The sequence below is a fragment of the Neopsephotus bourkii genome, unplaced genomic scaffold, assembly GCF_033783945.1.
Source record: "Neopsephotus bourkii isolate Nb327-2 ecotype Australia unplaced genomic scaffold, CSIRO-AGI_Nbou_v1 NB_1780, whole genome shotgun sequence".
NCBI lineage: Eukaryota > Metazoa > Chordata > Aves > Psittaciformes > Psittacidae > Neopsephotus > Neopsephotus bourkii.
This window is the reverse complement of record NW_026902254.1, coordinates 11,518,480-11,546,391: the sequence shown is the minus strand read 5'-3', so window position 1 is coordinate 11,546,391 and position 27,912 is coordinate 11,518,480. Positions and strand designations below refer to the sequence as shown.

Sequence of the window (27,912 nt, the reverse complement as noted above, 5' to 3'; positions counted from 1 at the left end):
GGCGGCTTCGCGCAGGCGCCGTGCGGGCAGGGTGCGCCCCGCCGCCGGTGGGCTGGGCCTGACCGGGCCGGGCTGTGGCAGCGCGGCTGCCAACGCAGAGGCAGCGCGGGCTAGGCGCTGGGTATGGCTCCGGCAGCGACAGGCGGGATCTCACCGACTGCTCCCTCGCTGGGTCCGGCAGGTGCCTGGCTGGGCAACCGCTCTGCTCTCGGTGGGTCGCTGCGGCCTCGGTCCTTCGCCGCGGGTGGGAGCTCTGTCGGAGGGGAAGCTTCATGCCGGGACCCCCCTCGCTCTCTGCCGACGGCCCCTGAGGCTCTCCGCGGGCTCCCGCCACCGGCTGTGTACTCGTCGAGGGGTGCGAGTGTCCGGGCCCTGCCGACCTCTCCTGTCGTTCGGGTGTTTCGGCTGGCCCCGTTGCCTCTCCCCCGGGAGCCTCTCCCCACCGTCGCGGGGCCGAAGCGGGTGCCTCTGGGGTACCTGTCGTTTGAGCCACGTGCCGGGGCCCGCCGCAGGGTAGCACGACTGGAGCGTGTCTCTTCTCCGCCTTGGCACCGCGGAGCCCGGCGGGAAGGGATCGCAGAGAGGAGGTCGGCGCTCCCGGCGGCAGCGGCCGGTCTCTCCCGGTGAGGCCGGCTGCGTTCAGCCCAAATGCCGAGCGGTTCTGATGTCGCGACAGTCCCCGCCCGGACTGTTAGCTTAGTCGGGGGTAGCCCGGAGTTGAGATGAAAAGACAGAAAAAAAACTCCTAATGAGCTGCACAGAGCGAGTCTGGTAACTCCTCCGTAGTTGATTCCACTTCAAGCTGGAATCAGATGTCTCGCAAGGTAGAAATGCGTGGGAGAATTGGTTCTGTTTCACCGTCTGTTGTGAGAGTAAACTTGGCTTTTAGCGTTTAGGTTTTGGAAATTCGGTTGACTGTAATCCCGGAGATCTCTGAAGAACACTCGCACGCAGACAAGCGCCAGAGGAAGTTAGTCTTAAGTGACATTTTCTTTGTTTATAGATAACCACAAATGTTATGGTACTAATAATCTCAAAGCGAAGCAGATTTTGTTGCCTGTGTAGTCTGTTTTTTTGTGTATTGTCTATGCTTAAACGTTAATTTTTAAGTTGATGCTCATTTTTTACCTGGCGTGATTTTCAATTTAAGCAGCTTTATTGCCTCTGAATGGTATGACATTGATAAGAGTGGAAACAGTTAACGTGGGCTTTTTAGCATAAAATTAGCGATAAATGTTTCTAGTCTTCCTATACTTACTTTTGTACATCTGTAATCATTGGTGCAGGTTGGCTCTGTCAGAGAGGACTGGGGTATCTGCCACCTGCTATTTGTTTTCTGAAACCAAGAGGAATGGGAGGCTTGTCAGCCTTCTCTTTGGGGCACTGGAAAGACGCCTCTTTTTTTTTTTTTTTTTTCTTCAGTTTTTGTATGCAGAGGTTAGAGGAGAGGAATTGTGGATTTTTCTTCTGCCCTTAATCATGGCCATATTTTTTTTCCTTCTCAGTTGCTTTAGTGTAAAATATTTTTTAATAGATAAAAATTTAATTTGTTCTTTGATAGTTATTACTTCGGTATTTTAGCGCATGTTGAGATGAGTGTGCAGTTTACCTACTGCTGGCATCTTGAAAAGAGTGTAAACGTGTTTTAGTAAACCAAAGGATGTGTATACATAGACTTATATTGGCTTTTAACAAATATTTATACTCAGGATTTCCTTATTGAGCTTGAATGCAGTTTTGCTGGAGGATTGTTAGTGTGCCATTGGTAGGATTTGGTGCATTGGTAGGATTTAAAACCAATAGCAGTAACTAAGTCTGGTCCTTGCAGTGTTCAGGGCCAGGTTGGAGGGAGTCTTGGGCGACATGGTTCAGTGTGAGGTGCCCCTGCCCATAGCAGGAGGGTTGGAACTAGGTAATCTTAAGGTCCTTTCCAACCTTAACTATTCTATGGCTCTTTATGTAGATGAAGAGGATCATAATTTTAAATCCAGAAGTTGGGAAGTCTAGCAGGAAGTGTGTAAAGCTATGAAAGAATTTTCTTATTACTCTGAATTTGCCAGATGCTTTGTGTCAGTTTATCTGCCTTATCTTCACACAGGAGATATTCTGGTATTTGTTAAAATTGGGTTTTAACTCATTTAAACTAGTGTGGCTGTTAGTTTGCATAAATGTTGTGATAAGATGTGTTTGGTTTCATTGCTGCTCACCAGGTGCTGCTTCTACTTGTAAATTTACCCGTTTTATGGAATCATATCTGGTGTGAAGGAAGACTGGTTATTTTTTTAAACAGCCAAACAGGTGAAGTTTGCTTTACTAAATGTGTGTGGTAGCTGCATCCAGTGCATGTTTTATTTGAAAACTTGAAATTTGAGGGGAAATTTTCCAACACAGATGAAAAACATCAGTTTCTATGTATTTTTGCAGTAGGAGCTTTGTGCTGTGCAAGTAGTGACCAAAGCAATTACACCACAAGCACTCCAATTTTAACACTGTTAAACAGGGAAACGCGAGTTTTTTGTCTTTGTATGTGTTTCTGCAGCATTATCAACCTCGTATTGTGTCACTCACAAGGAATGGACTGAGCCTCTGTCATACCCTTCGTATTGCAATTTTTCCCTTTCTGAACATGACAAAACTCTAGATACTCTTCTTGTCTTATTGAATTCTGAATGTCAGATGCATTCATGGTGGGATTGTTCGGACTGATTGGGTGACTGATGAGATGATTTACTAGGTTTGGTCTTCCTTATTGGCTCCTAACAAGCTCTGTCTGGGAGTGTAGAAATTGGTATGGTTTAAAGTTGCTGAGGATTATGTGCAATATACAGTAATGCTTTTAGCTATAGTTTGCTGTCAGTAGGGCCTACCCTTACATATGGGATGTCTCCTCCCTAAATCCCCACTGCACCCTCAAGCTTTTAAGGAAACCTGCCTAAAACTTTGTGCAGACAACTTACTCAAAGTGTTGATAGGACATGTAGTTCAGAACTAAATAAGGATTAAGAAAGAACTCGTCAAGGTGGAGACTTGTCTCTCAGCTCAGAGTAGAAAGCTCTCTTTCCAGACCTACTGCAAAAATTGCTGACGGACACAATTTTTGTGGTCACTTCAGTGGGTCAGAGACTTCTCCTTTAATTTAAGGACTGTAAGCAGGCTTCAGCTAGAGGTGCTGTGAAACATTTGAGGTTTTATAGTTATGAACACAATGCTGGGTGGCAAGGAGGTTATTGTTATTACATTCAGGTAAGCCATCCCTAAGACTTGCTGCATGCATCTTGCTGCTATTGTTCTCTTAAGTGCAGTTAGGAAGAGCTTTAAAGAACTGGGGTTGATCCTTCTACTTGCTTTGTTGAGATACTGCTCTTGACAAGTCTAATGAAGGTTTTGAGGTCTAAAGAATTCTTAATAGCAAATCTTAACCTTGCTTAACCTCTAAGGCAATTAGCAGTACTGTTGTTAGTTGTCAGTACGTTCTTTCATCATGTGGCTTCCTTTTTCTCATCAGACTTCCTGCTTATTTCACTTCTGGCTGTAGGTTCTGATTGCTACAAAGAAGCTAGAAGTTCATCGGAATTCACAAACTTGTTGAATGTTCCTCTTCAATGATAGGTGTTTTTCTTTGTTATTCAGTTTGTGCATATTCCCTAAAGTACAATTTCCTTGAACAATAGGCCAGTGAATGGTAGGCAATAGGTTTTCTTCACTTAAGAGTGTTTTCCTCTAGAAAATTAACTTTTTTTTTTTTAACTTGTTCTTTGCTGCCTTGTCTAGTTTGCCTGGTCTCTTCTGTAGCTACCACTAGTAAGGCAGAGAAGCCCAAACATTTTCTAAATGTCTTTGTGCTTGTTTTGGGCAGTGATATATTTTGACTTCTGATTGAAACTGCTTGTTATTTCATGTGCTTAGGTATGCATAGGCAATTTTACTGTAGTGTCCAGAACAGATAAATACTGTTTACATTGGATAACTTTTTAAAGGTACATTTAATTCCAAGTTGCAGCAAACCATTCTGGAGAAATTTACTATCATTAAACTGACTAAAACCCAGTATTAAATCGGTACGTAATTACCATCAGGGTTCTAGATAAATTCACTGCTAAGCACATGAATTAAGAGTCTGACAAAATGAAATTAGACTTTGATAACAGAAACCTCTACTGCAGCTGTAGTAGAATGCTTTATTTTATATCTAAATAAGTAGAATGTACTGAATTAAAATAGATAGTTTAGACCTGCTTTATTTTAAGAAAATATCCACCACTTCTGAAATGCCAAGGGACATAAGGTGGCCATTTCTGGCATTTAATTAATTTCATTAAAACTCCATTACCTTAGTAAGTTTTTAAAAATAAAGTTTTCTTAAATTCTTGAGAGTGAGATATTTAGTATGTATATAGGAAGTTCAGCTAATCAACAAGCTTTATTTTTATGCCCAAGTTTAAAAGTGTGTAATTTAAAATAAGAAATGTCTTTAAATGATACTTAGGATGAATGCTTTAAATCCAAGTGTGCATCCATCCACCTTAGATGTTCAGCCTGGAGGTAAGAAGTGTCTTTATAGTTTAATGCAGTTCAGAGTCTGCTTCCTCTAGATCCAGGAGAAGATGAAGCACTAGGTATGATCATCAGGTGCTTCTTCCTTGCAGGGTGAGCTGAGGTTCCAGATGCCTGACTGTTCCTCCGTGTGGCCTTGCCAGCTTAAGCAGTCCTTTGGTTGTGCCCTTTAAACAGTGTGTAGGTCGCCATGGTGAATTGAACTAGAAGTGATCCAGGTATGGAAGAAAGGAAAAGAAAGGAAACAAAAACCCACCCAAGCAAATTGTGTTCTGTCTAAATTGCTTCAAACATTGAGTGATTGCTCTTTTTCCACAGGTGGGTGGTGATCTGGCACATTAGTGGTGGGGAGGGAGATAAATACATAAGCTGCTGAGACATGTTTTCCAGCTATGCTTAGCTGAGATGTTAAAGCGTATCATATGCCATATCTGAATATTTAATTTGTTTTGTACTTAAATAGGTCATACATTGATGACATTTAATTTCTTTAAATATTCATTAAGGCCAACAATAGTTTGTTCTGTATACTCTGAGATTGATAGCTGCATTTCACTTTTGTGCTGGAAAGCAGGAAATGTGATCCTGTGACTTCTTGAACATTATAGAGAAGAAGATGGTGAATGAGTATGTACTTATTTTAGCAAGTAGATTGCTAGAACAATCAAACTCTTAAAATGTAAACAAAGTTCTATAAAAGGCATGCCATAAGAAATAAATGGCGTGGGTGTAATGGGCAAAATCCAGACAAACCAAATAGCATTCTTTATCAGTAGAGCAAAGAGCTTACATCATTGTTCATGGGTTGCTTTCTGTAAATTAAACAATACAAAACCAGCTAGAATTGCTTGAAGTAGTCAGCTAGATGTAGATTATGCTTGAGTTTAGTACAGGAGAGTTAGAAAAATAAATAGAGTGCATTATTTTAATGTTGAGCTATATTGCTTATATAACAACTAAACAGGTTTGATCTTTGTTATAAAAATTATTTATTTTTTCAAGAATCCAAGTTCTTTATGCAGTCTTAAGTACTTCTAGAGATTTGTCATGTGCTTTATGAAAAGCTTGAGAATTGCCTATTTAGATCAATAGTAAAGGCAAAGTTTTGAGATAACTGGGGCTCATGTTGGGGAGATTCTGGTGATCGTGCCAACTATGAAATCTTTTCGAGTACCTGCAGCTAAAACCAAGGAAAGAGTAATTCTGTAACTGCAGATATCAGTACAAGCAAAATCAGATATTGTGGTAGTAGATTCTAAAGGAGGAATTGTTCTGACTCTCCGTTTGTAGTGAGAAAGAAAATAGGCGTGGAGTGCAAGCTGTTGCCTTTTCAGGATCTTTAGCCGTACTTGGCAGAGAGTTGTCTAGGTACAGTTAGTCCTGCTTTTTGACAGTGAGATGAAGTGAGATGACCTTTCTAAATTGCTCCCATCTCCCTTTTCTGTGAGTTTATAAAACTTTCTTTACCCTTTAAGTTTGTTACAGAGCAATACCTTTGCTTTATGTGGTCTGCTCCTTTTTTCTCACAGCCTTCAAGACACGAGTCTTGGAATATTTCTGTAGTCAGCCATTAATTTACTGATATGGAGGGAATACAGCGCTTAAGAAAAATGTTAATGGATATGTCAAGGCCACGTAAAAATTTCAGTTTAATGCAGGATGAAATATTCTTTCATATGCGAACATTTTCCTTGTATATTCTGTTTCATGAAGGTGCTGTAAAAATTCTTTGAGCCATTGCTGAAAGAACACTAAGTCAAACTAATACTGATTAGAACCAGTATAAAAGACTTGGGCTGAGTTTGACTATCCTTATAGTTACTTTTTAGGTAAAGATTAAGTAAGGGCAGGCAATACTCAAATTCAATACCTAATATGTTAATTTTTAAGGAAACAAGAGTACATAGGATCTGAATTAGTAGCAATTTGTGGCAAAATGTAGCTTTAAGTGTCACTTTAAATGTGCTGAATATTGCTCCTAAACCTTTTTATTTATATCACATCTTCAGGTAATTTTAATGTGTAAACTGGTATACAGTGACAGGTATATAAAAATGCCAGGACAGCAAATCACCAAAGCAAATTAATTTCTATAGGAATTGACTTGAGTCAAGGAAGATTGCTATGTGCCGAAGTTGTCATTAAAACCCATTGTGAAGCAACATCAGACATCATGAGAATGAGGTAGACTATCAGGTCTGTTAATAAGTATAATATGCCTCTGGGGAAGCAGAATAGGGAGCATACAATGAAGGGTATACCTGTGACTTGGGAAATAAAATATATATTTATATATATTGCTCATAAGCTAGGCAAGCCTTGGTTTTGCATTATGTTTTAACTGTTGAGGTCTTTGAGGGCAGACATCTTGCTGTGTATTAGGGTGTTCGATAATGAAAGCTGGGTGCTGCACTCTGCTTATAAGGTTACCAAGTATTTGATACAGCTAAATACTTCTGGGATACTTTTTTGTTTGCTTTTGGTGATTTTTTACATCTCTGAACATAAAATGAGTGTCATCAAGCTGTTTATGGACTTTCTGTAAGTTATGTATATTATTAATATTACTGATTTAATGTTTTACTCGTATAATACCTTGCAAATAAAGTTGTTTATCTTGTTGAATTTTAATGGGAGAACTAGATTTTTAGGTATCTACAACTGAAGAAAAATCACATAGTCTTGTCTACCTAGTCTGGTATGTTGGAGTATCTCTGCTAATGAATTTTTAAATTGGAAAAATACTTTTGAGTATGTCTCTCTGCCTGGTTCAGAAGGTCTTTAAATCTTAATCCAAGTAGTGGGCTAAATTGTGCTGCAGAGTATGCACTTGATAAACTAAGAGTTTTTACCAACATGCTTCTGTCAGGAAAAAAAAACCCAAACCAGTATAGGCACAGTTCTTGTCTTTTTTTTTTTTTTTAATTTTTTTGTTTTATTTTACCTTGTTTGTGTTGCATCTGTCATTTGAGAATTTGTCTAGATTATCATCACCTTTTGATTGCAGATTAGATTGTATCTGATGAGATTTTCTCATTGGTGTTTCAAGTGACAGTCTGAGTGGAAGTACTAAGTCCTGAAACAGATTATGTAGCTAGAAAAAGAAAACTGACACCAAAGGAACTCAAACTGTGCTAGCATTTACAGGTGCTATATATTAGGTGTGCTGGGAACATGAACCTGAGGAGTTTCTGATGGTGTGCTTTTTTGCAGGGTGGGGATGGTGTTTACCAATTGCAATGATCATTCATTTGCAACATTTGGCAGTGATCTGTGTTTCAGAAAATGTGATGCATCTCAGTCACTGGAGTTGTTTGTGAACTTGAGATTGGTTCAGGTTTATATAGAATTTATTATGGTTTGCTGTGAACATTTAATAGCATTTGGGTTTCATTTTCCGATTTTCTTTGTGTAATTTGTCTTCTGATTGTATGCAGCTCTGACTCAGCTTTGTATTGTAAATTGTATATACATTTTCAGTGGCTGCATCAAGCGTATGTGGTTTCAAGTTGGTGATTTAAAAATAATTATATAGGACATTAGGCTTCTTTAAACAAATAATCATCCTGGCCTTATTTTTGGAGCATACTCTGAGACTATGCCTCCATGTTACCACAATTACTTTAGGAAAGTGTGTTCTAGGTGTATTAGTCTGTAAGACCTGCTTGCTCTAGGTTTGAAGTGGGTATTTACCTAGTGTGGTTATGGAGAAAACACTGAAATGTGTTATTTGTTTGGGGAATGAATGCCTCTCTTTCCATGGAGAGAGGTAGAAAACTGCAGAAGTTGAGTCAGATTGATCTCATGGCCCTTCCACCCATTAGAGTAGTGAGGGGCAGTGGATCTCTTAGTGTTGTAGGTCTTTCCCATTTGTTCTCAAAATGACTAATGTGCAAGCGAAGCCCAAAGCACCTGCCTGTTTTTGTCTTCTGTTTGAACCTGAAGGGTGCTTATCTATTAATACCTCTCTGGGTTTGTGACATATACTGTTTAAGTTGGATTTTTTAGATTTGGAGATGCTGTGGTAACCAAAATAATACTACTTTGATATGATGGCTTTTCTCCTGCTTGGGAAATGAATTAAGGTGCTTTGCTTAAATGAGGGATTTTGTACCTGTTGCTGCGTGATGAGTTGGGGCGGGGAACCAAAAACCCCCCAAACAAACAACAAAAAAAATATTTTGGTATATTAAAATGTAAATTATAAGTTCTTAGAAAGGAAATAAAGTGCATGTAAGATCAACTTTCTTGGTTATATGATTGTGGCCATAAGCCATTCTTGTCTCTTGTTTCTTTGCAGTGTAAAACAGTTGTAGCCTGAAAGTGTTAAATTGTGTATATTGGTCAGTTGTCCTACTCGGGCATAAATTAAAGCATCTAAAGGTTACTTGTCTAGTAAATTCTGTATACAGTTATCTGTAGGATTGCTGGCCTCTCTTATAAGTGAACAGCTTTCACTTTTGTATTTGGGAGTAAGCTAGACCATCTGGCTTTGTCCAAAGCAAACATCCTGAGATTTTAACATTTAGCCTTGTGATCTGTTCAGTAGTTTGTTTGCAGTTCTTACAAGTTTTCTGTGTTTCTGCTATTGTTTAGAAAGCTAGTTTAGAGAAATGCTTTTAGCACACCTTTTCTTCTTGCTGCTGATTGTGGTTTTATCCATTGTTATTTCAATGAAGTTCCAGTGCTTTTTTCACTTTGAGCAAGTCTTGTGTGCTATGTACTACTGAAGTGACGATTCAAGACTGTACTGAAAAATTCAGAATACTTTAAAAATAAACGACTTAGTGTTTTGATATGAAAAGAACTACAGGTTTAAAAAAAAATTCTGTCACCTTACTGGTATTTTCAAATCCAGCTTAGTTCTACAGCTAACGCAGGAGAGGTGTTTGTGAAATAAGAGTCTTTCAGTAATTTTCTGGAGGCTTCAATTAGTTGTTTGTTTTTTTTTAAACATAGTGATTTGATTGTTCTAGACATTCTATTCTGATAGCATCACTGTCATAAATGGTTTTCTGATGGATCTTTGTTCCTTTAACCAGTTTCATTAATGGAATGACTGAATTTCCCTGACCATTTTAATAAAAGATGGAAAATATCTTGAAATAGTGTTAGAAATTTTTCCTATTGGTTGTCTTTACTGTCATTGTTTTCTTACTCAAAAAAAACGTACTTTCAGTTGCAGTGGAGAGCAATAATAAAGGGTAGAAATACAGCAATATTCCTGCATGTTGGAGGAGTGGTATTTAAATCTTTTTATGTGGGTGGGGAGTGTGTATAAACTCTAGAGGCTCAGAAGGAATTTTGGGTATGCAAATCTGTATTTTTGGATTTCTAGGAAGAAAATTAACTATCCCAGCTGAAACCAGGAACACCTTTTTACCTTATATATGAGAAAGTACTGAGACTTCAATTTATCTGAGTATATTAGCCATGAAAGGGGGCAAATATTGGGACAGGTTGCCCAGAAATTTGTGAAATGCCCATCATTCAGATGGAGCTTACCTGAGCAACCTGATCTAATCAGATCCACTTCTAGCAGCATCCGGAGTAATGAACTTCAAAGGTCCCTTCTAATGTAAATATTCTATACTTCTGGTAGTTCAAAAGCTCAGTCTATAGAATGGAATATATACATCTGTTAAATTCAGAGTTTAATTGAAACAAAAATATATAATTGTGAGTCTAAAGCTAGTGTGTATGCTGCAACTTAAGATTCTTTGCAAACAAAACGTAAAGCCTTTGTCTCATCCTGTTTCAAGTTTAAATACAAAATGGGTTCTGAATCTTAAACAAGGGAAATGAGCTTATCTTATGCTGATGAGTAATTTTTTTTTCTTTCGTACTGTGAAATCCCACTATTAAGAAAAACATCATGGTATTTCTCTCACACCTGATGATACTGCTTTGCAAAGGTCAGTTCAGAATCCTGTGCTTACATATTAGGGAGGAATCCATGTCCTTTTTTTTTTTTTTTTTTTAGCAATTTGGCATTAATTTAATACTGGAGAAATGGTATCTCATTTTCCTCACTGGTGGGGACAAGGAGCAGTGGTGGTGTTACACTTCCATGGAATATGTGAGCCCTTTTATTGAGCTCACAAGCCTATTAGGCTAGAATATTGTTCTTCACTCTTATGTTTGAGAAATACCATGTGGGGTTTTGCACCTTAGATGTCTTGTAATCATTTATGAAGAGGGAATAGCTACTGTTACGGGTGTGGCTTCGCAGCTAGTGAAGTATGTGTTGCCCATTCAAGTCATCACAGAAGGTACATCACATTGATGCTAGGGGATTTAGTCCTGCTTGCAATTTTCTAAATGCTTTGAATTGATTTACAGAGTATAGTAATACCTGTGTTTATTCATTTGCATAGGCAATGGAGCGTTTTTCCAGTTTTTGTCAAGCAGTGATTTACAGACAACTACTTTGACAACTAAGACTGATGGCAGTGATGGCAAGGCTGAACACCTAGAATATATTGCTTTTGCATTGGTTCCTGTTTTCTTCATCATGGGTCTCCTGGGGATCCTGATCTGTCATGTCCTTAAGAAAAAAGGATATCGTTGTACAACAGAGGCAGAACAAGTAGAAGAAGAAAAGTTTGATGAAAAAATAGGTAATCAACAAGTCTAATTACTTCCCATTTCTCTACAACTATAGAATAATTTATTGTGAGACTTCTGTCATTTCTCTGTCTATATTTGACATCAAAACAATATTAAGGAAAATATTTTTGTTACCATTATATGTCCGTTGCGTTTTGATCTTTGCCAGTCAAAACTAGGAGTGTTCCAATTTCCCATGCAAGTCCTCTAACATCAGTTAAGAGCTTACAGAGGGATCAAAGTGTCCAGTATATTTGTTTGCAGCTGTACACTGCAGTCACAGTCACCAGATTACTTTTCTGCATTCCACCTGCTGTTAGCAACAAAATATTATTACGCATAATTTCATCTGAGGAGAGATAAAAAGCCCTGCTACATGAAGCCTAAAATCTTAGTTTTGTGTTAGCAGTCTTTGCTCCCGTTGCTCTGTCATTCGTATCTCCCGTCTCATTATAAAACAGCCTTTGGACTGTCTACTTTCTGTGTTGTGTTATGTGTACTGCTTATATTTTTTTCCTAAAGATACTTCTTTTTGTTCTAATGTTTGTGCTTTTATTTTTATGGTTCCTTATTTCCATCTACCCTTACTTGAAAACAAAACAAGAAAAGAATGCTATCCCTTGGGAAGGGCTATAGTAAGCCACTATAGCATTTGGCTAAGTAAATATAAGTGTCAAGTCACTTGTAAATACTTTGGGCTTCTTCCTTTCTCCTAATTAATTACTGTCAGTAGGTTCATAGTAAGTGCAAATTACACTTCCAGCTTTTTGGCTTTGTGGTAAGGGTAGAGCTATTCGGTATAGTAATGATGTGTTAGCATGTTCTTAAGCAATTACTGCCTGGGGCATGCATGTAGGGGATGGAACAGGCTGATCTGTTAGTTCACCTGCTTGGTGACAGCAAGGTGAGCAGTCATGATAGGGGGATAACTTCTAGGTCTTGGGGAGGTAGCTCAAAGTTGCACTGCACAGTTACCTGTATTAGAATGAAGATGGAGCATGGGTACAGAGATGTTGAAACCCCTAATTTACTACTGCTGAGACAGATTCAGGAGGATCTCACCTACAAATTTGTCTCAATCCTGTGATACTTCTTTTATTTTGGTTTTTTTTTTCTTTTTTTTCTTTTTTTTATTTTTAAAGCTAGCCGTAATTATTGGAAACCGGCAGAGCTGTGCCTCCTCACAGTTCTGTTTTTCTTTCCCATCTTTCTCCGACTTCTGAAGTTTTTCTGGGGAAGCCTCCAGTATTGTTAATAGGTGCAATTGATTCCAGAAGTATTTAGTTGTAAGGTTTCTTTCTTAAATTCCTTGCTTCTGCAAAAAATCAAATATGATGAAAAGCTTAAATTGAATCCCTCTTATTCTAGAAGGTGATAGTATCTATTTTAAAATAGTGACTTGGGCAGACTAATGATTTTGTTTGTTTCCCCTCCCTATTGCATACCCAAATACAAATACTGCTGTCTTGTCTCTTCCTTACTGGATATAGCACGAGTTTTGACATATGCTTTTGTAAATTCAACTTTAATTCAAGTTATTCAAGTCTTAAATTAGTATGTTAGAGCTGATGTCTAGACTCCATAAACTTGTGTTTGTATTTTTTTCTGAATAAGGACTAGAAAGTCTTCTCTAAGCTTCCATTCTGAAGTGACAATAGATGTTGTCTGTCTTTTGAAGTAATTTCTTCTGGTGTTTGGTTTGGTTTTAGCTTGTGGCCTTGTTTTTACTTTGTTTTAAAATAACTCACTTCTTGATTTGGAAGCCCAAGATATTGATAACATATTTATTTCCTTGCACAGAAATGAATGAAACAATACATGAGAATAGCGACACTGTGGGACAAATTGTTAACTACATTATGAAAAATGAAGGTATAGTATTGTGATGTTCAAGTTATGGTGTTCTATAACAAGTTTTTTTTTTTTCCACATATTCTGAAGTATGGTATGTTCATGTGTTTTTATTTAATAACCATTTTGTACATGCTTAACTCTTTGAGATTGCCTTTAGAAGGCAATAACTTCAAACAAAATAGGGAAGGTTTTGCTTACCTGAGAATTGTTTTGTATGGGAAGTTTGGTTCATGCATTTCTTGATACTTTAACTATTTGGGTATTTGATTTTTATTTTTATTTTTTGGTTCATCCTTTTGTTTGTGAAAGAAAACCTCAAGGTTGCTTTCTTAGTGGCAAATGTTTAAAGCATGTGGAAATGTTTTTTTTGACCAGATTAAGCTTTTTGTCTTGAAATGATTTTTGCAGCTGTTCTCTGAAAGGTTTTGTGAATAACTGAGACTATAGGGTAGACGAGCACTAATTTTATGTGCTGTGTGTGCAGAATAAAGGATAAAGAAGATGATATGACTGCAAAAGTAAAATCAAAGTTAAGCAGCCCATGGAATGCTTCATTAGTTCAGAACTTACTTGCCCAGGAGAAGAAACACTTAGGAGACTGCATGTTTTTATAGCACAAGAACCTGCAGCCTTTTAATTTTATGTTTGTGTAAACTGAAGTTCTCTGAAGTGTTGAGCTAGCTCTGAGTTATTTTTGAATGAAGACTAATCCTCTGGAGAAATTGTATTTTTGGGTTGGTTTGTGGTTTTTTTTCCCCTTGTTTTTTTTCTTCTTTTTTATTGTTTTTTGTTGTTTTAGTTTGGCTTTTTACTTAATAACTGTCAGGGCTTTGAGTTTGTGTATTTTTCATGGAGGCTGGGATTAGGTGTAGCCCATATGTGTTTTAGAATATGTGAGCTATTGGTTGTTTTTGGCTGATAATTTGCATTTTGTAGGGCTCAATTGAACCAGTGTCTTTCATCTGAAGTAGCTTTATATATATATATGAGGTGATGATAATCCTGTGGTCAAGTGGATGTTTTAAACTTTTCAGAGACCTTGTCTGGGAGTGTTGTGTAGATGGCTGTGTTACATGGCTTAATTGGGGCAGAGCTTTTGAGTGCAGTATGAACTGTACTTTTAGTAGCTCATGTTAAGAAAATCACATAGAATTATATTAACAATTTTTTTTTTTTGCACAATTTTCTCTTGTGCCTTTTTGGAGCTATGCATGATGCAGTCATCTTTCTTCTAAATGAAGTTTCTTTGAGGACCTTTAATTTTGCTGTTTGCTTTTTCTGAGGTTTGAGTTGTGCACTTCTGAAGAATTCTGTTTATTCTCATTGCAGCAAATGCTGATGTGCTAAAGGCCATGGTAGCAGATAGCAGTGCCTTTGAACCTGAAAGGTAATTCCTCATCTTCTTAATGCATATTTCCTGAGGCAACAAAAAATGTACCCTTTCTGAAGATTTTGTTTCCTGAGTACATCAGTTCCTTGATTTGCCCGCTGAGATGATAATACGTTGATTTCCATTGATTTATGTTGATTGTGGTGTCTCTGAGTCACTCAGTTTTAATGTGTGCCCTGGGTTAGTAACTGGCTCTTCTGGTTATGAGTTCTAGGTGTGTGATACGGGTTCATTGCTTTTTGGGTTAAGTATTTACAGAGGCTGCAATACTTGTTTACATCACAGTGAAGTTACTTACTATTTGGCTTAGTCCAAAGTTCCTCTGATTTGAAGAAACATAAGCAGCACTTGGTTCTTTTGTATGGATGCTAACTCGAAATAGACATTTCTTTCTGTGTCTCCTGGTTTACTTTTTTCTTTGTAATCATGGTAATATACGTTGGCTGACCCACCTCTTACTTTTTTCAGTACACATTTAGAGAATTACATAGAGAAAATAGTTTATCTCTTGAATTTCAGATGCATCATTTATGTATATCTCTACATAAGTACCTTTTAAACTTACGGTGCAGCAGAAATATTTGAATTTAACTCGGTCTTTTTGTGTAGATATGTGTGATGTTATTTTGGGAATTTTAGCTATTGTTTCAGTGGTGAATTAAAATACAAAAGGTAAAGGGAAGGGGAAAATAATTATATAATTTCTGACAGATACTCCCAAAGCTTTAGTAACTTAAGTGCAAATCCACTGTATTTTTTTTCTAAGTTTGATGCATTATGAAACATTTCCTAATGATAAGAAAAGTAATGGCTAAGCAAAATCTTCACTTCTGCCACTTAAAGCCATTAGGTCCTGTCTTTGCTTCAGATGTTGAACAGTTTTCCCTTAGTAGCATTCTCTTATGTATCTGAAGACCATTAAATGTCTTATGTCGATATTTTTGTTTTGAAAATAAGCATCCAAGTAACTCCTGTCTTTTGTGGCATATTTTATTTCTTTTGTTTGGCTGTTCTCCTTTGGAGTCTCTTCAGTTTGTTAGTATTTTTCTTGAAATAACAGTTCCAAAACTGGATGGAATGATCAGCTGAGAGATGATTAATGCTGAGTAATGTAGCTCTAGGTTAGCAGGTTATACTCCTGATTGTTCTTTTAAGCAACAAAATCATAATGATTCATGTTTAGCTTGTGATCTTCACCTTCTTTTTCTGCAGAATGATCCTCTGGCTCGTTCCTTTGTAATCTGGGTTTATAAAGCTTCTCTGCTAAAGCACTGAAATTTGTTTTTCCTTCCTGCAATACAGCAATATTTTTAATAAGGTTTATGTATGTTTGAATGTGTGTTTCATACACATGCTCTCTTCTGATCATCCTCATTTCTCATCTTGTCCTCTACGGTTACTATGGGTGACCCAGAGTTTATGGGTACTTTAGTTATTCTTCTGTTCTATTATGCAAGGAATTATTAAAACACTGAATATCATCAGGACCAGAATAACCACATTAGTGTGCCTTTCCAGTTTCATAGTAAGCTACTAATATGTAATTTCCTGGTATTTCCTTTTCTTTTTTTTTTCTTTTCAAACAAGGTGTGCTACCTTAAGCTGCAGAAATTTCACCTTTAATGTACTGAGAGGCTTGATTTAGGAGAATGTGTTGCAGCACGGTATCAAAATTGATGCTGAAGTCAAAAAAAAGTACATCTGGTTTCTCTATATGCTGCCTGCTTTTCTGCTTTAGAAGAAAATCGGATTGAATCAATCAGATGTTCTCAATAAGTACTTCTTGGTGGTTATACTGCTTTTTCTTTCTTTCAAAGTACTTTAAGAAAAAAGTGTTTCTGAAGCTTAAGCCGAATTATCTGTTGAGTCCTTTCCTTTTCATGGTAGACAGTTTGGCTCTTTGCAGTGTTGTAGGACAATGCTCTTTTGTGATTTCCTGGGGGTACTGTAACAACGCTAAAATAGTTTCCATAGTTCTCCAAGTGTGACTTTAAGGAGCTGATTGCATGTCTTCATCAGTATAATTTCAGGTAAACTGTTTTCTTTTAGCCTTTTTTTTTTTTTTTATGTTTCCTTTTCCTTTGTGTTAATTATCTTAACCACATGACTGCAGCTGAATTAATTTATGGAAGTGATTTTAACTGCAAAAATAGGATATTGGAGGGAGCCGTAAACCAGACATCCTCACAAATAAACGGTCCCTGAAAAAGTTATTCACAGGCGTAACTGAAGGTTATATCTTACTCTTCTTTTTCTTCTTAAGAAACAGGATGTTGTACTAAACACTAAATTTCCTTTATACTTTTTCCTACAGCCCTTTATCTCCTACCTCTCCCGGGAGTCCAACAAGTCCAGGATCTCCTTTGTCACCTGGTGTTATTCCATTTAAACACAGCTGTAAAGGCCATCACTTCCATACTGTTGGAGGAGCAATAGAACAGGATGTTTGTACTCGTTGTAGCCACAAACGATGGCACCTCATAAAGCCAGCTCATAAATCTAAAGAGCACAGAAGAAGTCGTATCGGAGAAGTTACAGTCCTTTCTGTGGGAAGGTAAGGCTTGGGTCATTGGGTCATACAATAAGTATGGTTTTCATAGGGAAGATACAGTGGCCCATTTTGGATCAGGTATTTATTGATTCTACACTGTTTATAGCATCAGCAATTGTTTTTTGTAACCCTATTACTATTAGACTGAGGTTATTTCCGGAAGAAATAAACATGGGTTGTTTGTTTGGGTTTTGTATTTGTTGTTTTTTTATTTTTTTAATTATTATTATGTAAATAGCTGGGGATTTACTGTGGGTATAAATCCATAGCTATTGCTCTATTGACACTGGCTAAAAAGAAGGAAGGGTTGCACACCAATAAATTCCTCTTTCTGAATTTGGTATTTTTCAAGTAAGTGTGAACTATAGAAAGCATTCTGTTTTGTTATTTTTAATTCCCAGCTTATGTTATAGTTGTCTTAGATAATTACTCCTCTAAGAAGTAGTATGCTATCTGTGGATTTTGCTTGAAAACATAATTCCCAGAGAAAGTGTGATTTAGCAATAGTGAGTATTACAAGTACATGTAGGTAGTGGGAAGGAAGACTTCTTTGAAGTGAAGCTGGTCCTATGTGGTTGTCAGCTCTGAGGGTCTTGAGGACCTGAAAACATATTCCTGTCCTTACATTGGGTACTGTGTGCAATCTAACTAATCTGAGGAAATAAAAATGAATCTTTCTTTTGCTTACCTCAGATTTAGAGTCACAAAAGTGGAGCACAAATCGAATTCCAAAGAACGGAAAAGCTTGATGTCTGTTACCGGTGTGGAGAGTATCAATGGTGATACGCCTGCCACACCTGCAAAACAGGAGGACACTGAAGTGCCTGCCACATCTGTGAAACAGGAGATGCGAGAGAGGAGAAGCTCCGAGTAAACTGCAGGTAACACACAGTGGGAACTCGTGCTGAAAGTTGTATGTTGTCAAATAAGTGAAGGTAATTGATAACGAAAAATGAAGTTGAAAATGTATCGGTTCTGCATGAAAATTCACCTTTTAATTTAAAAAGTTTCTACAGAAGTTTTAGAAGAAAATCAGATTGAATCAATCAGATTATATTTTCAAAAAATTATATTTGCTCACTCAGCTAATGATAAATTTGTAAAGGCTAAATTATCCACCAAATTTTTATCTAATTGTTTATTTAGGCTTTGTAATGAGAGTAGATGTTGAAATAAACTCTTTGTGGAGGGTGGCATCAGAGGTCCAAAAAAATTAAACATCTGAATATTAATTTTTGCAAGAAGTGGTGGTTCAGATTTAGTGGCAATGTGCTTATTACCCAGAAGAAACAAATGCTGCTGACAGTTGCATCACTGGAATAACTTAAATGCTTCTTCCTTATGCTTGCTGCCTTGTACTGTGTGCTTTTATGTAAGTGACTGCTTACAAGGTACTTCTCTGATAGATCAGTGGATCTTTGGCTAATAGGAATGGAGACACATGAAAATGCTCATATCACAGGGATCTAGGTAGGTTACTAAGGAGGTTGGGGTTTTCTTGTGCGTCATCAAAGTTCAGTGAATTGCTTGAGGTACCCCATGAAGCATGTCAATGTGTCCAGCATGGCTTTGGAATGCACTGCTGACTGTTTTTGATTTTCTTTTGGGTTTGTTTTTTTTGTAACAGCTGGGGTGAAAAGCCCCTGTAAGTCAATGTGATTTGCTTCTAACTGATGACACACTGACTGATCATCTGAAGGGGAAAGGTGATTTTACATAAATGTAATTCAAATACAGAGCGTTCCCTTTAGGAGGAAAGGGGTTCTGGGGTGACAAAGGCCCTAGATTTGAAGACACTGAACAAAGTGCACAGTGCCAAAATCTCTGTATGCTGAGAGAACAGATAAAGTCATGTTGTGTCAGCTCAGTCCATTTCAAACTCTTAGGAGCTTCAGATATGAGGGAAATGCACAAGTGGAAATTGTGTATGTTTAACAATGTAACAAGACCCAAACCCCCTTGAGTGTCTTGAGGTTAAATTTGAAAAGCCAAGGTTTGAGATGTGGCCTTTTCTTTATATCTGTTTTTTATTAATGAATAAGACGTTCTGTAAGTGTATCAATTAAGAAAGGAAGGCAAAGTAGAGAACTGGTATGCAGTGGGATACTTCCTACCAACCGTTATTGGCAGCACAGTTAGGACCGTTGAACTAAGGAGTGTGTATTTGTCTGGACTTTGTGCCTTATCATTAAATTATACCAAATTTTTTTGAACCACTGTCACAGAGAAAGAAAGACTTGGAGATGTGGTATGTTACCAAATGTTTAAAAGGCTGTGGAGTGTGATTAAGTAAATTCTTCTTGCTCAGTGGGTTAGAAAGTAAATAGTGAGCTAATTTGCAAGGAGGTGGAGTTAAGGTTTCAAAAATTAAGAAGTTGAAATAAGTTGTCCTATCTTCATTGCTGGACATTTGTAAGACCAAACTGGACAAATGGTTGTAAAAGCCAGTGTAAATACAGCTGCCTTCCAGGTGTATACAGCATCCTTAGAGATAGCTGTAAGGATGGCTAAGTATTTTGTTTCTGCATTTTGTTCTATGACAGTTTTTGGCAACTTGTAGCTTTCTAGTGGCTGCTGACTTATTGCTGCTCTGTAATCTGCAAAGGATCTGCAGATGTCAGTGAAAGACAAACTACTCTTACTTTCTGATTCAGAATTATGTCCTGATACTCAGCAGTTACTTTGTTGGTGTTCTTTCTTTTTCCTCTCTTTAAAAAATCAATATTAGCTAAATGTAAGAAGAAATAACCTCTTCCTTCACTGGCTGCATTGACATTTTCATAGCCAGCTAATTGTTTTGTTACTCCTGTGACTGTCCTTTCTTTCCTGTATCTCTAAATTTAGCATGATCAGACTGTTTGTAATGCGTTGTTTGTTTTTTTTTACTTAGACTACTTAGTCTCTGTAAACATTTGAAATAGAAAAAGGCATATATGAAAATAAAGCTAATTCCAGTGCACTTTGGTTTAGAAAAAAGTAATAATTTTTAAAGTGACTCTAAAAATGTTTTGTAGTCCAGTTTTCTTTCTAATTTGTTCTCTCCTAAATAAAAAATAGATTCCCTGTAATTATCTAAAAGTTGTTCTCTAAATTTAAACCATGACTACTTTAATCTAAAAATAAGCTGTTCCCTAGGGAGATACAATAGTATAGCCATAAAAAAAAAAAAAGATTAAATGTCCATCTATGGCAGCTTTTCATTGTAGAACCTCCCTTAGGATTAAAGTATTGCCCTTTCTGAAAACATGTTCTAAAAGCAGAATCTCTTGTAAAGGTCTTTCCAGTCCAACAGAGCTATTTTGTAAATCATCTGGGAAACTTTCCAGGCTTGTTTGATGTGCACTACAAAAAAATAAACAGATCTTGCTTGAAAGACTATGACACTGCTCCCTAGCATGACTCTAGATTAGTTTTTGTCCACTGCTGTGAAAAGCTGTTCACATCTGAACAGGTAGTAGTTAGACCTTTACTCAGTTACTTCAGACTTTTAATAAATCATTATAGCTTCATTAACAGAAACTGAACAGATAAGTATCATTTAAGATTTCTGCACTCTCAGCCAATAAATTTACTATAGAAAGCATATGGTTTTGGAAAATTTGGCTTAGATCTTCAGATGCAGAGGAAGAAGGCAGACACAAATGTGTATTTAACAGTCAACAGAAAAGGTTTGTTCCAGTGTTTTGAGGCAGTAGATTTGTGCTTTGTGGCCTGACTTTAACTGATGTTACTTGAGAATTCCTGTATGAAATGGTATACCTGAGTTGGGCAGTACCTGAATGATGTAATATTGCTGGTTGCTTGTTTTCACTGCTGCTTTTGAGTTCAGGGTGTTTTTGTTTTGTTTTGTTTTGTTTTTTTTTCCCCTCCTAAACTGACATGTTCTCAAGTATTTTCTTAAAGTGACTTCTATGATAGTTCAGCTTATCCTAGTTCTTGCTGGCTGTGTCATTTGAAGCTATAGCATGTCTTCTCCATGTCTCCACAGTCCATGTTCTCAGCAGACTCCATTTCATCATTTAAGTTTATTTAGAATATGCTTAGTGGTACATAAAGTAGTAGACAGACTGATGGTTGAAGTCAGAATTTTGAGTTGAGCTCTTGCACACCCGTTGTAAGCTACAGGTAAACAAAAACTTAAAGTACTGGTGCGGTGAAGATATTTAACATCTTTCGTTCCTAGTATCCTTTCAGTTATGTGTGCTTTGCACTGTGATGTGATTTGTTAGTTTGTCCATGCATTTGTCCATCATTTTCATAAGTACCAGCTAAATTTTCAGTTTCTTTCCTTTAGGATTTCACATGCTAAACTTGCAATGCACGGCAACCACTTCCTGTGATTGTGGCATTTTTCCCCATTTTGGAGCATCTGCTAACTTTTAATTGTGGCATGCTCAGTCTAAAACTAATTCTGCTATTTAGGCTTATTTTTATTCTTCTCTTGCAGGTGGAACTTTTAGAAGAAACTTGTTTGCTAGCACTGTGGAGAAAACTGAAAACTCCCAAGAGAAATATACTATTTAAGGAAATGTATTTATGGCATTGTTGCGTTTTACAAGTTCTGTGGTGGCATCCATGCAAGGGTAAACACTGATTTTTACTGGTGCAAAGCCATTAAGGTTTAGACACTTAAATATTGTTGACCTTTGTGGACCTCGTATCAAATGTTGGGCTTCATCTTGGAGATAAAACCTAAGGTTTTGGACAGGAAAGGTAAAAGACTTACCAAATCTTAATTTTTATTTTATTTTTTTAAAACTTAGACAAGCATTTTTAGTGAGCTCAGTATTACATGTAATATGATTAGCCTATGGATAAACTGTGTTCACCCCTCTAATCCATCTGGATTTTTCTCCTTTGTTCTGCCCTTCCAAAATTGACAAGTGTTTGCTGAAGATAAAAGCAAGCCTTTGGAAGATGAAAATACTCTTAATCTAACCACTAGTAGCCAAGCAAAACATACAGGGTAGATCATTATGTCAGCCAAAATCTGCATGTGTGCCTTTAGTACATAAGCCCTTGGACTCTAAAGGTTACTTCACATTAGAGTGGCTCAGTTATATGCAGATGTCAAATTGTTTTCTTCCTCCTCCTTACTCCCCCTTACTACTTGACATAGGCTGAACAGCATTTTTTTCTATGTAGCTGTGTAAGCTCTTGGGAAGGTTACTTTCCTCAAGGCCACTTGTTTCACGTTTTCTTGTACCTACTCTCTTGTGTTTGAAGAATGCCTAATAGTTCTGCCTTTTTTTGTTTTTATCCACAGGCTCCTAATTAAGCTAAGGCAACATATTTCAAGCTTTAGATAAGGATATGGAATACCTGACATAAAAAAATTTTTTGGGGTATATGCTAAAGTACTTCAGAGTGGCTTTATTGGACTGAGGGTAGCTTTTTTTTCATTGGCACTGAAATCTTGAGCCAGTGTCACTCCCTTCATATTTGAAGTATGACTTACCACTAAAAATACCAGTGATGGTTTTGTGATATTCTTTGTGTCAGCTTATCATGATTTCTACTTTGTCCTGTTACTTGTTATGGGGAGGCAAATCTTTACAATACTTAGCAAACTTTGCTGTGTAATAGAAACTGAAAAATATCATTTGCTTTGACTGCCTAAGAGTTTAAGTTCTAATGTAACGCATTTTAGTAGAGATTGCACTATATTCTGAGAACTATAAATTTATTTTATTAACTCAGTTAAAATCAGTGTTTGCATTGAAATTGATTTATTTTAAATTCATACTTCCAATCCTTTCAGTCCAATTGCTCTAAACTGTGTTTCTCCTTCATATCTGAAACCATATCTGGTTTTTTTCATCAGTTTACACAGTGTTAACAATCAATGTGTAAAAAGATAAAATTTAGTCTCAATGCCTATGTATTAGATACTCCCATGTCTTCCCAGGAAACATGAAGTTTATTTTCACGCTTGCTGAAAGTATGTGTTGCAGGTGGTCTTTCTTCTACTTGTATCCATGAGATACTATCTGGACTTCATAGACTCATAGAATGATTTGGGTTGGAAGGGACCTTAAAGATCACCTAGTTCCAAATTCCATGCAATGGGCAGGGACATCCTTTACCAGACCGGGTTGCTCAAAGCCCTGTCCAACCTGGCCTGGAACACTTCCAGGGATGGGCAACCTGTTTCAATGCCTCAGCACCCTCACAGTAAAGAATTTCTTCCCAATATGTAATCTAAACCTCCTCTGTCAGTTTAAAACTATTCTCCTTTGTTCAGACACTACATGCCCTTGTAAAAAGTCCTTCTCCAGCTTTTTACAGGCCCCTTTAGGTACTAAAAGTTTGCAATAAGGTCTCCCTGGAGCCTTCTCTTCTCCAGTCTGAGCAAGACCAACTCTCTCAGCCTGTCTTCATAGCAGAGGTGCTTCCAGCCTCCTGATCATCTTCATGGCCTCCTCTGGACTTGCTCCAACAGGTCCATATCCCTCTTGTGCTGGGCATCCCAGAACTGAACACAGTACTCATGAGATCAGAGTAGAGGGGGAGAATCACTTCCCTTGACCTGCTGGCCACACTTACCAATATATATACTTAACAATATATAAGTTTCGCCAATGCTGTATTTTGGGGAAAACAGAACAACAAACAAACCCCAGAGCAAACTATAATCAAACAAAGTTCTGAAAAGATTAAATGGTTTATTTTTCCTTTTAAAATGTGTATTTCTTAGAGATATTGTTCATCCTTGAGAACCCAAAATAACTGTTCAGCCAGGACTGGAGCTTTATTGTTTTAGCAACCCTGCTCCCATTAATTTAAATCTTACTTAGGAAATCTCTTTAAGATAAACACCAAACTCACCTTAAAGGCATACATTTAATATTGTTGATCTTTATTTTTTTTCTCCAAGCTTCACTTAATTATTTATATGAAGAGCTAATATTTCTAGAAGAACTTAATTAGTATTGGTTATAGTAATTAGCTTCAGTTTCCAAAAGACTGAGAGCTATGAGTATAAAATGTTACTGGAAAAAGAGAATATTGGGCAAAACCAAGCTGTTTAAGTAACTCTCACAAAGGAAATACACAGTTATAGACTGTTGCAAAAGCTTTAAATACAAAAAGGGGGGTTATTTTGATAACGTTGTTTGTCATGTTTTGATACATGATGGGTTAGTACTGCAAGTAAATTTGCCAAAAAGATGGAAGAAAGCTGAAACAGAAATATGTATTTTTTTACTTAATTTAAAAGTAGTTTCTATTTTGATTCCATTGGAGATATGTAGAATAAAGGAAATGAAAATGTGTTGGATATGAAAACATTATTTACCTGTATAAAATACATAAGGTATTAGATGACCTGATATGTGCAAGAATTGAATTTGTGCATTGTTACTTCAGTAAGAGGATTTAGAAACTGTGCCTGTTGAAGTGCATTTAACACTACACTCTGCTATTTTGTAGGGGTATGGATATTGCCATATTAGTCTGCCTTTCTTAAATTTGCATATCAGATGTATTTTTAACAAAATAGTTTATATACAACTTTTGTACTACCAAGCAGTAAATAAAAAGTATTGATTCTTAAGCTGGCTTGTGACTTCTTTAAGCCTGCATCCATTCTGTGGAACTTCACCTTTGCACAGTCTTAATGTATAATGCAGTTTGTATAATTTGCATCTTAAGTTTTTGTTTATGGAGGTAGTGAGAAGATTAGGTTGTGGCGTGATATACTTCAGAGCAGTTCTATATTCTTGAGAAAGGACAATTGCAAATATTACTTTAGTTCCATGTTTTACATGGGAAAGAAGAAAATTTGTGCTTTAATCCATTCTGGTATCTGATTATCTTAAAGGCCTTTTACCTTTAAAGGATCAAGACTTTAACAACTTTAAATTACAATCTTTATAAAAAAGTTTAATTAAAAAATAACTTACTATATTTGACATTGAACTTTTAAAAGTCCACAGTACTATCTTTATTCTCAATTGTTTTCATAAGGGATGGAACAAAAAATTACAAATGACAGGAAGCTCTTGGCAGTTGCTTCCTCTTGGCCTATGTCCCTCTGTGATACTACAATGCTGAATTTGTTGCATTACGTTCTCACAGATAACTATGATCTGTAAATTGCATTAAAATTGAGGTTTTGTATATCAGTGATGTCAAGGAGGCTCAAAGCAAGTTGTGGGTAGCTGCTATGTGATTATCAGTGTACCATCCGATTTGCAGGAGTGTTTTTTTTTTTGTTTATTTCAGTGTTCCTAGCTGTATCACAAAAGGTCTATTTTGAGATCTGTATTTGAATTTTAGAGGTTTATACACAGCTGTGGTTTATATTCACAATTAAACAAACAAACAAAAATTCCTCCAGGCCTTAATTTTTGAAGAGAATTGAGATACTGATTGTGAAGCTTCTGGAAATTGAACACTTTCTTGATCCCCTTTTGGGCGGATTTTTTTTTTCTTTCCTTTTCTCTTCTGCATAATAAAATAACCTGAGAGTAATATGCTATCTTCTTGTTCCTTTAGCCTGTGTTCCCCTTGCCCCCTTTTCCTTCACTTTCTAATGCTTTCAGTGACAATTTCAGTTCATGTTGAAGTTTAAAACTGAATGCAGTATAACCGTATCAACAAGCTTTGACAGAAGATACAGATAGAAGATTGTAATTTCATGTAATACACATTTTTATTAGATAGTATGTGTATATATTGAAATACAAGAGGCTTGCTGTATTAAAGTTCGAAAAATTCTATTATAAATGGACTGACATAGTTGTCAAAAGAAACGTGAAGAATTTCTTCCAGATAGATTTTATTTTTACCTGAATAATACTTCTGTTATTTTTTCACCACCACAGGCACTTTGGTGTTTGTCTGGGTTTTTTGTTTTTTTGTTTTAGTACAGTATTATGCCAGAATTCAGGATCCTAACTCATGCTGTTGGAGCAAAACAGATGAGGGAGCTACTAGTAAAATCTGACTTTACTTGTAAAGTACACAAAGCACGTGTACTGTGTTTTTGAAACATGGTAAGCATTAAAGCATTTCTTTTCTATTATTACTGAATCTCTTTATAAACAACCTCAGTTGGAAAACATGCTCTAATGTACTTCATAGCTCATTGTTATTTTCTTTCTGAACAGTCCCCTATTTTTCACAGTCACAGAAACCTTGACAAAATTGGTATCTTCAATGATCCCTGTACTTGCAAGTGTTTTGTATGTCAGTTGTAGTAAGACTATTATTTCAGCCACATGGTCTCATTTGAAAAAAACCCCAAACCTAAAGCACAAGTGTTTTTCTGTGTACTTCACGTCTGTGGATAGATACTGCATCAACGCACTTTCCGTGGAAGTGAAGCCAAGTTCCAGGATTCCTGAAGTGTGTCTACATACAGCATGGAACAGGGGGCTCCTGAGCCTCCTGGGAGATGTGACTGCTTGTGGTGCCACATACCAGAGGTAAACTGAAAGACATAGAAGAGGGAAGATAGGCACTAAAAGCACAGTAGGAAAAGACAGGAGAGAAGGGTGTCACATAAATTTGTTTTTTGGTTGTGTGGTTTTTGGTTTTGTGTTTCTGGTATTTTTGTTCGGGGTTTTTTTTTTTTCCCTAAAAGTGAACTGAGTTTGTACTTACTCCATACTAATACAAAATGATGTGGGTTAAAACGTACCTGTTTGAGATCGCTCATCTCTTGATGAGAGGAGAGCATAGAGTCTGTTCTGGTAATACTGAAAAGTGCCTACTGCGTTGGAACATGAGGCTGTGTCTCCTAAGGAATTCAGTTTCCTGAATATTTAATAGATCTTGAGTACTCACACCTGTGTCCCAGATGTAGTTTGAAGTGTGAATCAGTTTGTACCTGTTAAACTAGGGTTTCTGTGCGCTTTCAGAAGTTGGGTTGGAAAGATCTAGTTCCAGCCCCCTGCCACTTTAGGCCTGTTCTTTTCACTGCTAAGTATGTAATACTGCTGCTAATGAATAAATAAGAAAACAGAGTGGTTAAGCCTTGGCTGTCTATATATGACATCCATAAAGATGGATTTGGATTTTTTTTCCTCAGTGTTTTGTGAAGTTGTGTACTCCATAACTTTGTTGAGGGAGTTTTGCAGTTAGGCGCAAAGTGCTGGCAGATGCTGTGGATGCAGTTTCCATTTCTCTTGTTTTCTGTATCCTTGCTTTTTCTTAATTTCTTTTTCCCCTTCAGTTGTAGGGGGTGTGCAGTAAGATGCTGCTGGTCTATTCACCTTGCCATACTTTGTGTCTCTTGCTCTGGATGCAGCATTTTGCCTCCTCTGCGCACCACCCATAGCAGGGCTGGCTGGTCAAACTGCCACAGCACAGAGCTGCAAGGCTCCCAGTCAGCCTCGGAGCTCCCTTCCTAGCAGGTTAAGATCAGTTTGTGAGCCAAATCCAATAAAGGAATATGTAGAGTTGGCACAGGAAGAGGAAAAAGCTGAGCAGTTTGGGAAAGTGGAGTCTGTTCCTTTTAAGTAATCAGAAAAGAAAGTAGATGCTAGGCCCATAGGGCTGGAACCATGAAGATGGTGGAATCCTGTGAGGAGATCTCCCTTGCAGCAAGGTCTGTGCTGTTAAAGTAAGAAATCTCTGAGTTTTCTGTGACTGGGGAGGCGGTGAGTGGATTGGTTGTGTGTTTTGCTAGTAAGTTTAGGTAAGAAGAGATACTAAGTCACCTGTGACACAGGTGGGCCTTAGTGCAGAGCCATGGTGGGTACCAGAGGTGAGTAGTTGGCCATCTGCCTGGAGATGCAGTTAGACTTGCTCTGCCTTGGGTTCGTCTAAGGTCTTTGTAGAGCAGGCCTCTTGTATCGTAATTGAAACATCTCTTAAATTATCTGTGTGCAGCCCTTAGTGCTGTAGAGGTGCAATGGCATGAAGTATAGCTGCAGTGTGTGTGTGTCTTGTGCAAAGGAGAATATATTGCTGAATCTATTTTCCTATCAAAGTAACCCCTCATTTT

General features: G+C 37.3%; 1 protein-coding gene across 2 annotated transcripts; it reads left to right on the top strand.

Annotated features, from left to right (window-relative positions):
* Positions 1-31: 31 nt before the first annotated feature.
* RELL1 (RELT like 1) lies at positions 32-24,513 on the top strand. Of its 2 annotated transcripts, none has more exons than XM_061379691.1 (7): positions 32-211; positions 10,932-11,174; positions 12,964-13,035; positions 14,347-14,404; positions 16,722-16,961; positions 17,652-17,839; positions 21,406-24,513. In XM_061379691.1, exons 1-6 carry the CDS (start codon positions 124-126, stop codon positions 17,830-17,832), a joined length of 882 nt encoding a protein of 293 aa, XP_061235675.1. In that variant the 5' UTR covers positions 32-123; the 3' UTR covers positions 17,833-17,839; positions 21,406-24,513. The 2 variants fall into 2 exon arrangements, with proteins under 2 accessions (XP_061235675.1, XP_061235676.1); XM_061379692.1 differs by lacking the exon at positions 21,406-24,513 and adding an exon at positions 18,365-18,950.
* The last annotated feature ends 3,399 nt before the right edge of the window (positions 24,514-27,912 follow it).

What these genes read in the sequence shown, in the direction of transcription:
- RELL1 (XM_061379691.1), top strand. Translation starts at nt 124, where the DNA reads ATGGCTCCGGCAGCGACAGGCGGGATCTCACCGACTGCTCCCTCGCTG. An exon ending in GGGCAACCGCTCTGCTCTCG is followed by an intron (nt 212 to 10,931) that starts GTGGGTCGCTGC and finishes TCATTTGCATAG; the next exon opens with GCAATGGAGCGTTTTTCCAG. An exon ending in CTACATTATGAAAAATGAAG is followed by an intron (nt 13,036 to 14,346) that starts GTATAGTATTGT and finishes TTCTCATTGCAG; the next exon opens with CAAATGCTGATGTGCTAAAG.